Consider the following 14,649-nt stretch of genomic DNA (forward strand, 5'->3'; position numbering starts at 1 on the left):
AAGCAAAAAAACAAAACAAATAAATGCCCACATACATGGGGGATTCCTAGGTCCCCCTGGCTATATATGTTACATTTCAAGGTAGTGATATACATAAATGATACTTTGAGATATTTGTGACAACTGCAATATGATGTGAAAAAATCTGTTATTTCTATGGGTGACAAAGTCATGGATACTTGCTAACATTACAGTGCTTTGTTGCTTATATTCAAAATTGAAGGAAATACTAAATTTCAATTAGAGGTTAGTGAAAATAAAGATTTTCTCCATCCATATTCTTAGACCCCCTGAAATCTATTCCTGGATTCCAAGTTAAGGATTCCTGCTTGATTTAAACTCTCCACTTTAGCCAAATTGGCAATCTCACTGTCTCTTGAGACGCTTTCCTACTTTCATACCTATATTCACACCATTCCTTATAAGTGGAATGTTTACCCATCCTCAAGGCCCAGATCACATACCTGCTCCCAGATACCCTAATGTAACATCTCCCTCATATGAGATTCCAAATATACCTTTTGTCCATGTCACTCATTTAGTCATTCGCATTACTGCCTTGTATTGTCATTCCATTTCCTGTGTTTGTGATTTCTCTACCAATGCGCTACTTTGATGGTTCATTGTAGCATACAGGTGACCTTGAGTATTGCAAGGCTATGCCAACACATTCTAAGTTTTAGCAAGACCTACTCCAAGTGCCTGCCTAGCAATAGCTTATATTATTCATAGGAGCAGCCTGGCTAAGTTTAGAGAGGCTCACCACGGGTGACCATGGGATGATGAATATTTTGGCCAAAGAAATTGATTGCAGAGGGGTTACAGCATGCATTTGTGGAGGGAATGCCCATGCCAATAAAATCGCAGATCTTTGAAAGAACTGACCTATCTGTGTCACCAACTTGATCCCAAACTCCCCCTTAAGACCTCGCTTCTCAAGGAATAGGTGCTTAACAAAAATGTTGTTTGATTTCACTTCAAAAATGTTAGTGTGAGAGACTCTTCGGGTCTGTGGTATTTTTTGTTGGGAAAATAGTAAGAGATCTGATACTAAGACTCTCACCTCCTTCACACTTTTTCAAGTATGACCGTTGACTTTCTTGACAGAAGACAGGAACAGCAATTAAATGCTGAACCTGAAGTGTGCTACGAGAGACTTCAAAGTAGTATGTCTTGCCTCATAACAAATACATTAATTATGCTGGGAGATTTTACTGCTAAATTTCATTTGTAAAAAACCCATCTGTACTTACCTCCTAGGATTACTGTGAACTCAAATGTAGGATAAGAGATGTGCTCTACAAACTTTAAAGCACTGTGGGTGGGTCATGATTATTTATATCAATATCATAAGAAGGGGGGAAGGGAATAAGCATGTTATTAAGGCCCTACTATGTGCCAGGTCCTATGCTAAGTGTTTTACAAAAATTTCATTTTATCCTCACTGCAAGTCAGCAAGATAGTTACTATTACCCTCGTTTTTCAGTGGAGGATACTGAGGCAGACAGATTAAATGATTTGCCCAAGGCCACACAGCTAGGAAGTGTCTAAGGCCATATATGAACTCAGGTCTTCCTGACTCCAGGCCCAGTGCTCTATTCATTACATTACCTAGTTGCCCCATGGCATTTCTTTTTTTTGCTTTTTGGAGGGCAATTGGAGTTGTGACTTGCCCCAAGTCACACGGCTAGTAAGTGTGTCAAGTGTCTGAGGCCGGATTTGAACTCAGGTCCTCCTGACTCCACCAGTGCTCTATTCACTGAGCCACCTAGCCACCCCTACCCCATGGCATTTCTCTCTCCTGGTTCTCTTCCTTCCTATGTGACCTTTCCTGTTCAGTTTTCATTACGAGACTCTCATAACCCACTCAAGTGTATGCCAAGGTTCCATCCTAGGTTCTCTTCTCTCTATATTGGCTCCACCACCACCACCACCACCACCAGATCTGTAATTTCACTGGGGTAGGGAATTCCTGCTGAGGTAACTCCAACCAATTTTTAGCTTTCTGAGAGTTGCCTGTGGTCATGTGGGAAGTTAAGAGACTTGACCAAGATCTCACAGCCATCATGTATCAGAGACAAAACTTGAATCCAAGTCTTCATGGTTTCTAGGGTGGCCCTACTCACTATGCAACACTGCCTGTCATTTGAGAATTATTACATTTTTCTAAATTTTATTTTTATACCTTGAGTCTACAGAGACACAAAAATCATTTATATGTTAATGATATTTTTTGCTTTAATACACTTTCCAGTAGAATTACAAGAATTTTTTGGTACATGATGAGTTTATTTGAGAAAAGGGAAGTGCGAAGTCAAAAAGATATACATGCCATTCTGGCCTAGGACTAACTCTGGCAGGTCCCCTGATAGTTTAGGTTGAATAATGGAACAAAATGAGACACCTATAAGTCATTCAAAAATTAACAAAAGAAGATTGATCTAGTGATAGCAGGAGAAAGACATTCAACAAGGATAAGCGGATCATGGTCAAGTGATCATCCACAGTCAAGGATCTCCCAGGCTGTTCAGCGCCTCGTGGCTACTCTGTGCTCAGGCACTGAGGACGTGACACCAGCAGTCTGACCCCTACGCCACCTAAGTCTTAAGGAACGTCTCTATACTTTTTAAGAAAAGACTAGTGTAACATGTAGTTTGGGGTCATAAGGATAGGAGTTAAGATATTACTCCATGTCTGAAAGATGTGGAGAAATGGTTTGTAGAGAGTTTTATTTTTGACTCATGGATTCATTTGCAATGGATACTGCTGTGGAAATTGAATGTAACTTTTGGAATGCTAAATGTTTATATCATTTTATCAATCATTTTATCACAATTCATTTTGTTTTTTTATTTCATTTTTTATTTCAAACTTTACAAACATCAAATAAAATAATCATTTCCATATACCACATTAGCCTTTTAAAATCCCTTGATATGACTATGAATAGATTACAGAGCATCCACATTAGTTTTCTGGGGGGAATGAACATTTTTCAACTATTTTTAATTGCTCCTATGGCACCAGTGGTCTGAATATGAGCCATAAAAATCTAGCCTGCAGGAATCTTTACCTTATAATGACTTTAGCACTAACCTGACAAAGGGGACCAAATGTCTCTGTCATAGTTATACAAAGAACTGAATTAAAAACAGATCAGTAGTTTCAGGTTAGTTTCCAAGAGACAGCAAAAATCCCCTAGCCTGTACAGTGAAAACTCAAAATTCCTGTTTTCTCACACAATAAAGCGATTCATAATTGGACTAATGTGTAAACAAAATTCCATGTTTGTTCATATGTGAGGTATTTCCAGATGAAGACTGAAGAATATTCTTAATAAGAAAATTATGCTTGCCAACCCTCTATTATCTTTACCTCAGGAAATTCACCGTCTAGTACTGTGCGGGTGCATTACACTCACTTTCCAAAATTAAATTATCATAGAGAAATGATTTTAAGAAAATGAAAGCTCAAAGAATTAGGAAATATTTTTACATCTCTGAATGATCTGGAAGTCATTCACATACAGGAGATAATTGAAATCACTTAGGGGATGAGCTCCCTGAGGGGAATTAGTTTAGAGGGAGAAATGGGCCAGGGAGTGAACCTTTGGAAAAGATTCTTAGCTAACGAGGAGAGAACCAGCCCCATCTTCTAGATACACTTTATTCTTTATATTTTTGAGGTACTGTCTCTCCTGACTTTCTTCCAGATTCTCAGATGGCTCCTTCTCCATCTCCTTCACTGTCAATACTTGTCACTATATATTTAGCATGTAATTGCATAGGTACACATTGTGTCCTCTGATAGAATATGAGCTCCTTGAGGGTAGGGGATGTTTCATTTTGTCTTTGCAGCACCTGATCTATTGGCTGCGTCCCAGACTTTGTATTCCCTGCCTAACCCCATGCTTGGCACCAACTAGAAAGGTGTTTTTCCTCACCTCCAAGTTAGAATATTCAGCTTCCTTCAAAGTTCAAATCCGAGACCATCTCCTATGGGAAACCTATTCTAATCTCAATCAATCAATGATCGTTTATTAAACTCCTGCTATGTATGAGGCTAAGTGTCAGTGATAGGTGAAAACATGGTCCCTGCCCTCAGGAAGCAAACATTCTAATGCCAGAGACAACATACATAAAGGAAAGGTTAGGTGACATCACAAGAAAAGCATTAGGAGTACCATGACTGGAAAAGGTCTCTTGAAGCAAGCTGTATTTGAGTCTTGAAGGAAGCCAGGGAAACTGGCAGATGAAGGCAAGGATGGAGCCACAGAATCCAGAGATGGAATCTGGTATGAGAACAACATCACACATACACACAAAAAGGAGAGTGTCACTAAATCAGAGAGTACACGGAGGGAAAGGTAGAAAGGGCTCAGGTTGTGGACGGTTTTAAGAACTAAAAAGAATTTTATATTTGATCCCAGAGTAATGGGGAGCCACTAGAGTTTCAGGAGTAAAGGAATGAGCCACATTTTAGAAAAATTGCTTCAAACAGTTGAGTAGACAGGAATGGGGAGTGATTCGAGGCAGGGAAATCATCTAGAAGGCTACTGTAATAGTCCAGGTATGAAGAAGTCCTGAAGCAGGATGGTGACTTTGTGAACAAAGGCAAGGGGACATATATACACTGTAAAGACAGAAACAAGATTTGACAACAGACTAGATGTGTGGGTGCTGGTGAGAAATTAAGGATGATACTGAGGCCATCAAAAGTTGGTACATGGAATATTATTGTTTGTCCTTTGTTATCGAAGAGGATCATGACATCATGGAGGTGATGCCACAATACACAAGTGAATTGGATTTAAGTTAGGGAGGCCTATGCAAAGTCACCAGCCTCACCTTTTCCTCTGAAATCATCTGGGATAGATCAGGATGACTGGAGATGGCTCTGGATGCAATGGGAGACCTTGTTTTTTTAAGCTAAGGTCTTTCCCAGGTCTCAAAATGAGGCAGAGAGTGACCTCTTTTACCTAGGCCCCCCCCCCCGAAAAAAATCAATCTGGGAGGGGAAGACATTCAGGGTTTCTGGCCAAAACAAAAAACGAATGCTAGTTACATTCACTCTGGGCCAATCAGGGCCCAAACAATGACCAAATGGGGCTTAGCCTGGGACCTACTATTAGCCAATGAATTCGAGCCAGAATTATTTGAGTTTAAAGCAAGGTCCTTAAGGAAAAAAAAATGTAACAGGCAAACCCCAAAATAACTTGGTAGGTTTCATCGATCAAAATTTATATTCCTTTGGCCAGAGAGGCCCCAGGTATGGGTATGATACCCTATTAGGAAGGAAGGAAGAAAGGAAGGAAGGAAGGGAGGGAGGGAGGGAAGAAAGGAGGGAGGGAGGGAGGAAGGAAGGAAGGAAGGAAGGAAGGAAGGAAGGAAGGAAGGAAGGAAGGAAGGAAGGAAGGAAGGAAGGAAGGAAGGAAGGAAGGAAGGAAGGAGGAGAATGGGAGTTGTGTTGCACAACTGAAGAGTTCTAATTGAGTCAGCGAGCAGCTCCTACTCCTACTCAGACTGTTGTTTGTCCTTAGGACCATGACATCAGAGAGGTGATATCACAACATGCAAGTGAATTGGATAATAACAAGGAAGTTCAGAAGAAGCAAATGTTGGTGAGGAAAGATGGGAGATAATTAATTCTGTTTTGGACATGCTGAATTTGTCTATGAGACATCCAGTTTGAAAGGTTCAAGAGGCAGTTGGTGATATATAACTATAATTTAGGAGAGAGATAGATCTCTCCCTCTTCAAATTATCTTGAATCACTTATGCTAGCATCCCATAGTAGACCTAGGCACCTTAATTAAGGGCAAGAACTGTTTGTCATTTTACTTTTGTATTTCTAAGAACTAACATAGTCCTTAAATGGAGGAACAGAATTAAATTGTATTCACACAGAATTTTAAAGCTAGATCATCCAGTTGGACCCTTCATTTTCAGATGAAGAAATTTAGTGGTTAAAAAAACTTGTCCAAGGTTACCCAGCTAGTTTGTGGGAGTATAAGAACAAGACACCCTCAATCCTAAACCCAATGTTCTTTCTATAACACCAATAAAATGCTGGGAACGCCTTCAATTTCAGACCAAGGAATCTGAGTTTTAATAGACAAAAAGCAACTACCGAAAGTTTCTGAAAGAAAAATTATTAGTAGATCCTTAGGCGGTACTTTGGGAAGAATTTGCTCCCTGCTGGTAATATGCGGAAGAGATTATACCACATGGAGTTAAATCTACTGAGGATGGAGATCATTTGGGAGGCTGTTATGATAACCTGGGCACAGATGGTAAAGGGCCAGAACCAGGATAGTAATAGTCGGGATGGAAAGGAAAACAGGAAGAAACCTTAAGAAAAAGCTGGACTGATCAGCTTTTTTGCTCTTTACGCCAGTTGTTCCCAAATATTTCTCTCCTTTGTTAGAGCTTTACAACTGGAAAGCCTCTCGCACCGTCTGCCACAGCCTACTCTTACGCAAGAAAAGGATTTCGTAGAGAAAAGGAATCTTTCATTAAAAATTCTCTAGTTAAGGGTTTGGCGGAGATAAATTTCCAAGAAGAAAAGGAATTCCAATCTTGTTTTCCAATAACCAAGTTGATCATTGTGTTTCATATGAGTTTATCCATATGTAAGTGTTGTTCTTTTCTAAATCGCTGTGGTTGTGGTGTATGTGAGCATCCACATTCTCTTTTTCCCTCTATATCAGGTCATGTAAGTTGAAAAAACATTGTGAAGGCCTATCTAGAGGGTCAACAGAGACTAAAGGTCATTGAGCTGTTTGTGAATCTGAAACATAATGCTACATTAATAGAAAGGGATAGTTGTTTTTTAGAGATAGAGCTCTGTTTTATATATTGTTTGAGGACTGCAGGATATTCATGAAACTAGTTGGTAACTGGAATCCTAGAGCTGCTTCATATCCCATGATCAATATTTACAGATGGCTGGTGCTAACACACCTTGGTGGAGAGGGGATGTTTTAGAGATCTATCCTTTTACTTAACTGTTTTTGTTTTTGTTGTCAGAATGGGGTACTGGGAAGTGTGTTAGATTTTTAAAAATCATTAATCAAATTTTTAAAACACTTTTTAAAAGTGTGACATTTAGGATTATATATGACATTCATCACAGAGATAACAATTGAACCCATGGGCATGGATTAGATTTCAGAGGAAAGAAAATGTTGAGGGAAGCCCCAGTAAGCAAAAGGCAATATATCACAGGACTCAAGAGCAGACCTTACCCCAATCCTGCCACTGAACTTAATGTATCTTAGTATCAAAGCCAGAACTTGAGAGGCGCTGAAATACTTCTAATTTTTCATACTGGGAACAGAATTTCTATGCCACTGTACTTTGCTCTAAAGAGAGAGGGTATCCTTGGTTGTCAATCCAAGAGCCTGATCATGCTAAACAATGTCTTTCATGGTAAGCACTAGAAACCCTTCAGATATACCCTTTTCTCTTAATGTGTCTGAATAGCAAGCTGCTTTTTTACTTTGGTTTGAACTCCTTTCTATAGTAACACTCTTTGAACTTACTATTCAATTAGATATAGTTTTTACTTCTCGTCTATTGACAAAGTGCAAAGGTTATCAGCCACCAAAGAAGTTTAAAATCTTGTAACATATGAATTAATGAATGAGAAAAGCATGTATTAAAGTCACCCTCTGGGCTTAGCATTTGGGATTCAAAGAAAAATACAAAGGTAGTGCTCCTTAGCTGACATTCTAAGAGGAAGACTACACATATAGGGGAGTAGTTCGTTGTGTGCGTGTCAGAGTCCATTTCCTGCCTTATTAAAGTAAGTTAGACTTCAGTCTTGGGGTTACAGCTCCCATTGCACAAGGATGGGCCACAACAGGCTCTGAATTTCCAGAATAGATAAACATGTATCAATAAATAATTACAATGCAAAGAAGAATGAGCTAAGTATATGAAAGAAAAAAACAAAGTCCTAGGAGAGGGCACTTTCCAAGATTCATAAGCAAAAAGGACTAAAAAAAAACAACAGTGGATTTTCTCCCACTAACTCCATACCCTAGGGCTAAAAATATTCATCAAAATAGTCGTTGTCAGCCAAACGCTATACAATATTAGTACAGGAGGATTTCGTAGAGAAAAGGAATCTTTCATTAAAAATTCTCTAGTTAAGGGTTTGGCGGAGATAAATTTCCAAGAAGAAAAGGAATTCCAAACATCTATATGAGATCACCAACGAGAGTATTTTCTTAAAGTTGTTTCATAGTCAAATAGGAATGTTCATGAATTAGTTTATTTTGTCTTATTTATATATCACACTACTAATAGAATAAGAATGTAGCAATGTAGAAATATGCATCCATGAAAACACATTTACTATCTGTGACTTGACATACCAGGTAATTATTTATAGTGACTACACTAAAATTCAGGTAACCTTTCTTTTATCTTATATCCTTGATATGTCAAGAAACAAACTTTTTTATCCTTTTACCCAGTGAGGCCTCCTGGGAAAATTTGTACTCAAAGTCTCCCTCTTTCCCCCCCCCCCCCCCCCCCCCCCAAGAAAAGTCTGAGAGGATATCTTTGTTCCAGAGTAGAAGAAAATGGTAACAGCAGCTTTTGTGGGCTCTAGGGAGAAGAGCCCAAAGCCAAAGGGATGCTAAACAAATAAGAACAGATGAATCGGGCTAGGGGAAGCAGTTATGCTAAGGAGTCTCATGGTTCTGAACCCTTTACTTCTTGTTTCCAACACTGATGGATTCCCCCTAGAACACCCTGGGAGTTGCCACTATAGGTTTTATTTGGTTTACTTCCTTAATCACATTTACCTTACAGGAAATTCTTAGGTTCAAGTCAGGGTTATAAATTAAACGGACACAACAAATTCCATTGTAGAGGTAAAGCAACCGATTCTCTAGATACACACCGGTATTTTCATTATCTGGCATAGTCTGCCTATGCCAAGATAGTAGTACATACATTTTTTTTCTGGAGGCATCAAATCTCCCAAAGTGGAGTGACATCGCCTAAATTTAGAAGTATATAAAGAGGAAATAACAAAAGGTGTGGGTGAGAAGAATCAATCAACCTCTGTACTGTACATGGGGACAGAGAAGTGACAGCAAAAAAAAGCTATAACTGATTCAAACCCCAAGGCAGAAAAACAAAACCCGACCACTCCTGCGCTACAACTTTAGCTGCCAGCCCTTCGCCCGGAGGCCCCGCGAAAGCTGCCACCCGTCCTGTCCCAGGCTTCGGTCCGCGACAGTGAAGGGGCGGATCCTGCCCCCAAGGTGAGAGCCCCGGGGGCGGAGTGGGAGGCCGGCTAACCCCGGAGCTGGCCTCGGTCCGGGAAATGTGCTGACTGTGCCGACACACTCGGGAGCGGCTATGGGCAGGTCACTGTCCACTTCACATCCTTCTCCCTGCAAGGGGAGCCCACCAGTGACACACAAGGGGCAGCTCCCCCACCTCCGCGGCCTGGGCTGTCGGACTTCCGAAGCTCCCCCCCAGCTCTAAGCGCAAGAGCCATGGCCCTGCACCACGAGAGCCTTTTCAAGGCTCGGCGGCCTCGGAGCTCCTCCGGGGCTGGCCACTGAGCGCGCGTGGCAGAGGGAGAGAGCAGGCGGCCCCCGGGGAGATGACGAAGGCATCGGGGGGAAGGGGCGGCGGGAAACTTTGGGAGAGGAAGATGGGACCCCCCGAGGACGCTTCCCACGGCCCGGGAGTGCCTGGTGTCCAGGGACCCACGCCGGAGCACCAAGACCGGCTCAGTGGGAGAGGACCCACACCGGAGTTCCCCGATCCCCGCGTCCTGGCCCACGCCGGGCCAGGCGGGGGAAAGCCCACCGCAGCCGCCAGCCCCGAAGCGATCTGCTCCAGGCGAGCCTGGCCGCCCTCTCTGGGAAAGCGGCCGACTCAGCTTTCGGCAACAGAAGCCCCGCCTTCTCTCCACGCGCACCACCCAAGCCCTCTCGGCGCACTAAGGCGGGGACCCCACCTGACCCGCGCGTGGGATGGGAGCGGGGGGGGTGGGGCGGGCGGGGGAGAGAGAGGCAGGCCCGCACTGACAGTCCCAGGCCAGGAAGCCCCTTCCCCTCCCCGCCACCCGGCCGACTGCGGGGACTTCGTCCCTCCTCCTTTCCCCACCCCCGCCGGGACGTCACAGAGTGACGTGGCGAAAGAACAATCACAGTCTTTCTCCCTACCTTAGTCGGGGTGGAGGGCGGGGCAAGGGGGAGAGAGCGGAAGGAGAAGGGCTCGGCGTTCTCGTCGGTCCCCAGCCATCCAATCAGTGAGCCTAGGGCGGGAAGGGGGTGGGGCCCCCCAAAAGGAGGGTGGGGGTGGGGCAAGGGACAGGGTAAGGTTCTCCGGGAGGTGGGCGGGCGGCCGGCGCTTGAAAGCGACCAATCAGCGCGCGCCGGCTTCATTCGGAGAGAGGCGTGGGGCGTCGCCTCCGCCGCGCGCGCCGGGGGCTGGTTGGGGCCATGAAACAAAAGAAACCCTGAGAGAGGAGCCGCAGCCGCAGCCGCTGCCGCCGCCCGCCCGCCGCCCGCCCGCCGGCCGGCCACTGCCCCCACCCCCAGCCGCCCCTCCTTCTCCTTCCCTCGCCTCTCCACTCCCCTGCCTCCTCCTCCGGTTCCCCGGCCGCCGCTGCCGGCTCCCCTGAGGAGAGGTGTTTGCGCTGTGAGCAGGGCCCGGGCCCGGTCGGCCATGGGGCTCGCCGCCCGCCTCGCCTGACACGGCCTCCCGCCGCCGCCATTGACAGCGCGCTGCTGCCGCCGCCGCCGCCTCCGCCGCGATGCCGAGCGGCAGCTCCGCGGCCCTGGCCCTGGCGGCGGCCCCGGCCCCCCTGCCGCCGCCCCCGCCTCCCGCCCCGCCGCTGCCGCCGCCGCCGTCCCCCGGGGGTCCGGAGCCCGAGCGGGACGGGCTGCTGCTGCGGGAGCGCCTGGCCGCGCTAGGCCTCGACGACCCCCGCCAGGCGGACACCAGCGACCCGTCGCTTCGGGCCCGGAGGATGGTGGGGCTGTCCCCGGACCGGCCCGGGGCCTCGGAGACGGCGGAGCTGGAGCTGGAGCTGGAGGAGGAGGAGGAGGAAGCCGAGGTGGACGGGGACCTGCCGGAGGAGGAGGAGGAGGAGGAGGAGGACCGGCCGCCGCTGCTGCTGCTCTCGCCGCCCGCCGCCGCCGCCTCCCAGAGCCACCCGATCGCGGGCGGGGCCCTGGGCTCGGTGCTGCTCCCTGCCCCGGCCTTCGACGCTCGGGAGGCGGCGGCGGCGGCGGCGGCGGCCGGGGCGCTGTACGGAGGGGACGATCCCCAGGGCATGATGGCGGCGATGCTGTCCCACGCCTACGGCCCTGGCGGCGGGGGGGCGGCGGCGGCGGCGGCCGCGATAAACGGGGAGCAGGCGGCTATGCTGCGGAGGAAGAGCGTCAACACCACCGAGTGCGTCCCGGTGCCCAGCTCCGAGCACGTCGCCGAGATCGTCGGCCGCCAGGGTGAGTGGGCCGGGCCCGGGCGGGGTGGGCACCGAGACGGGGGGGCTGGAGCGGTCGTAGCGCGCCCCAGTGCCCCGGCTTCCCGAGTGTCCGCATTTGAGCCGCGTTCGGGAAAGGCTCCTTTTCCGGCACCGCGGCGGTTCAGACAGGCAAGAGCCTGCGCCTCATGCCCGGAGTGGGCTGGGGCCGGCCGCGGTTGGGCAGCGTGTCCCCCCGTGGGTCTCGCTCGTGCTAGCCGCCCGAGTGAGCTCCTCTTCCGAGGGGCTGAGGTGCCCACGCGTGAGCGGTCCGTGAAAATGCTGGTTCTTCTCTGGGCTTTTAGAAGGCAGAATCGGTGAGACGTAGAAAGATTGGGCGGCTCGCCGGTGCCGGTGCCGGTGCCGTTCGGAGCTGCGGCTGCCCGCCCGGCCGGCCCGGGAGGCATCCCGAGTCCCGCCCCTTTACGGAGCAGCAAACGGAGGCCGGAAAGGCCTTGCGGCAGCCGAGCCCCGCGCGCCCATTCGTGTGTGAGGACGAAGCGTCGGGGCGCTTAGCGCGGGCCTGAGGCTGACCCACGCGCGTGGAAGCCGCTGAGGCCGGGGCTCAGAGGACGTCTAGAGCCGAGACAGGGCAGGTGCGAGCGTTCGTGGGAGTCCGGAAGCAGGCAGGAATCGCGGGCGAGCTTGCTGCAAGAGAGGCCTGGGAACCGCTCCCTGCTCCCTGAGGCTGCGGAGGAAGGACCAGGGCGGCCGGCCGGGCCGACGCGTGGGGCACACGCGTGGGGCGCACGGGCCTGCTCCCTTCCAGGCCACGGACGGAATGCCGCCTGTGATTCGGAACGTCAGTCCGTGTGCAGGCTGGGGCTTACTGGTGACACACGTCAGCTCTCCGTGGCCGCCTCATGGGCTGTCCGTCCACATCACTCACCTAAGCCCAGGCGCCTCGCTGTGCTGAGTGTCGGAGGCAGCGCATGGGACGGGAGCTCGGTGCTCCCGAAGACCCTGTTTTCCAACCCAAAAGGGTAGGCTGGGAAACTCACGGCTTGACCAAAGGAAACTGCAGCAGCAGCAGCAGCACCGCGGGGACGAAAGCCAGGCTTCACCACCCGGAAAGGAGCGGGACACACCTCAACCTGCATGCTGATTGCTGGTTGTTTTCCCACCTAGTATTGAAGTCACACCTTGGGGGGGGGGGGATAATAAATGTCACGGGACTCATATCTTTCAGGGTAAGGACCCATTCCCCTTCCTCATAGTTCAGACCTTCCACCAGAATGAACCTGATTGCCCAGCTAAGTATCTCTACTCATTTAAGCGGACAACTTGGAGACATCTATTATGCTTTTCAAAAACATATTTCCTTAGAACGTTGTAGTAATTTGCCCCCTATGAGAGTGGTCAGCAAACAAACTATGGCTCCTGGGCCGGATCTGCTCAATTCTGGGCCAAGGGTGGTTTTTACATTTACCAACCCCTGCCCTCTAGGGTGTATATCAACAACCTCGTTTTGAATTTCATCAGATCATACATTTAAAATCTGGGTGCCTTTGAGTCATTCCTTCTCGTTTCACAGAGGCTGAAGCTAAAGAATTTTACTTATCTTGCCCAGGGTCTCACCGCTGATGGCTAAAGTAGAATTTGAACCCAGGTCTTCCAGACTCCCAAGTCCAAGATTTTGTCTAATGCACATTACTGCCTCTCTTTCTGAAAAGTGACTAAAGCTAGATGATTTTTTCTGTTCTTGGAATTTTGGTTTTGTGTTGTTTTTTTTAAAGGAAAAAATTTTATCCTAAAGAAGATCTGTTCCTGCCATTTATTCGTTACCCAAAGTCACCATGCTATTTGACATCTCTTAATTGGTTCTATACATTGTCACAAATGGAGACATTTGTGACTTCAATTAAGAAGCAGATAGTAAGACAGATGGAATTCAAAGCTACAAAGAACCTTTCCATGTCAATAGCCTCCATGTAGTGTCTTTCAAATTTTTAAAAAGAAAAACAAAACTTAAGTTTATTCCAACATGTGGGTGTTTGTAAATATTTAGTTGGGCTGGGGGTAGTGGGTTTTTTTCTCTCACTTTGAAATGAAAAGTAATATGGACTAATTAAAAGAAGGGGTAGAAATGAGAACTCCATCAAATTTAAAAGCTCTATAAAATTGGATTATGAAAAGATATGGTACTTTATAGTAAATTTTTCCTCTAAAATCAGGAAATTTTGTAGTCTGTGTTTGTCAGGTTATTAGTTAGCTAGTTCAGGGGTTGTCCCCTGGGTGCCAATGTTCTTTTTCCTCAAGTTATCTTGACTACGTACATCCATAACCACCCCTTAGCATCATGCTTTCAGAGGGCAGCTACTTGCTTTTGTCTTTTCATCCTGAACGTCTACCACTTCATCATATTTGTTGGATTGGATTGTCACTCATCAAACATTTATTAAACTTTTAACTATGTGCCAGATAACTCTTAATTTTTAAGGGAAGGCCCCAGCAGCTAGAGGGACTAGGAAAATGAAGAAGCCAGGGAAAATGAGGCAGGGCTTTTGTAAGCATGAGGAATGGACATTACAAAGGCATAGAAACAAGAGATGGAATGGGGGGCTAGCTAGGTGGCACAGTGAATAAGAGTACCAGCCCCTGGAGTCAGGAGGACCTGAGTTCAGATGTGACCTCACACTCCTGACACCAGCCATGTGACCTTAGGAAGTCACTTAACCCCAATTGCCCTGCCCTCCCCTCTACAAAAAAAGCAAAAAAAGGAAAGAGAGAGAGATGGAATGTCTTTGGAACAGCAAATACTTGTGGTTGGATCATAGTGAGTGGAGAGAAGTAAAGTATAAAGAGCTTTAAATGCCAGGCAGGATTTTATATTGAATCCTCAAGGGAGGGAATAGGGAGCCATTACAGTTTTCTGTGTGTATGTCATGTATGTCAGTTTCCTGAAGTGTAAGCCGAGGATTATAATAGCACCTAGCTCACAAGGTTGTTAGGAGAATCAAGCAAGATAATTTTTGTAAAAGGCATATGTGTGTATGTCATGTATTTTCTGAGTGACATGGTATGTAAAATGCCATCAGGTAGATAAAATTGGCTAAAAGACGACAAGTAGAATTGTGAACACTAGGTTTCATTTATAGTAATTATACAGTAATGGGTGACTTGTCTTATTGCCTAGTAACTCAGGGT

The 14,649-nt window shown here is 46.9% G+C and overlaps 1 protein-coding gene and 1 long non-coding RNA gene across 2 annotated transcripts in view; one reads left to right on the forward strand and one right to left on the reverse strand.

The window, feature by feature from the left end:
- The window catches only part of LOC138172661 (uncharacterized), a 173,792-nt gene extending 163,503 nt beyond the window's left edge, over nt 1-10,289 (reverse strand). Inside the window, exon 1 of the long non-coding RNA XR_011171207.1 lies at nt 10,196-10,289. This is a non-coding gene — a long non-coding RNA (uncharacterized lncRNA). The remainder of the gene's footprint in view (nt 1-10,195) is intronic.
- A 499-nt stretch (nt 10,290-10,788) lies between these two features.
- MEX3C (mex-3 RNA binding family member C) overlaps nt 10,789-14,649 on the forward strand; it is a 32,308-nt gene continuing 28,447 nt past the window's right edge. The window contains exon 1 of the mRNA XM_069101894.1: nt 10,789-11,485. Coding sequence (XP_068957995.1) covers nt 10,789-11,485 — 697 coding nt within the window. The remainder of the gene's footprint in view (nt 11,486-14,649) is intronic.

Source organism: Petaurus breviceps, unplaced genomic scaffold, assembly GCF_028583685.1.
Source record: "Petaurus breviceps papuanus isolate PSGF00001 unplaced genomic scaffold, PetGlider_PUasm1.0 128, whole genome shotgun sequence".
NCBI lineage: Eukaryota > Metazoa > Chordata > Mammalia > Diprotodontia > Petauridae > Petaurus > Petaurus breviceps.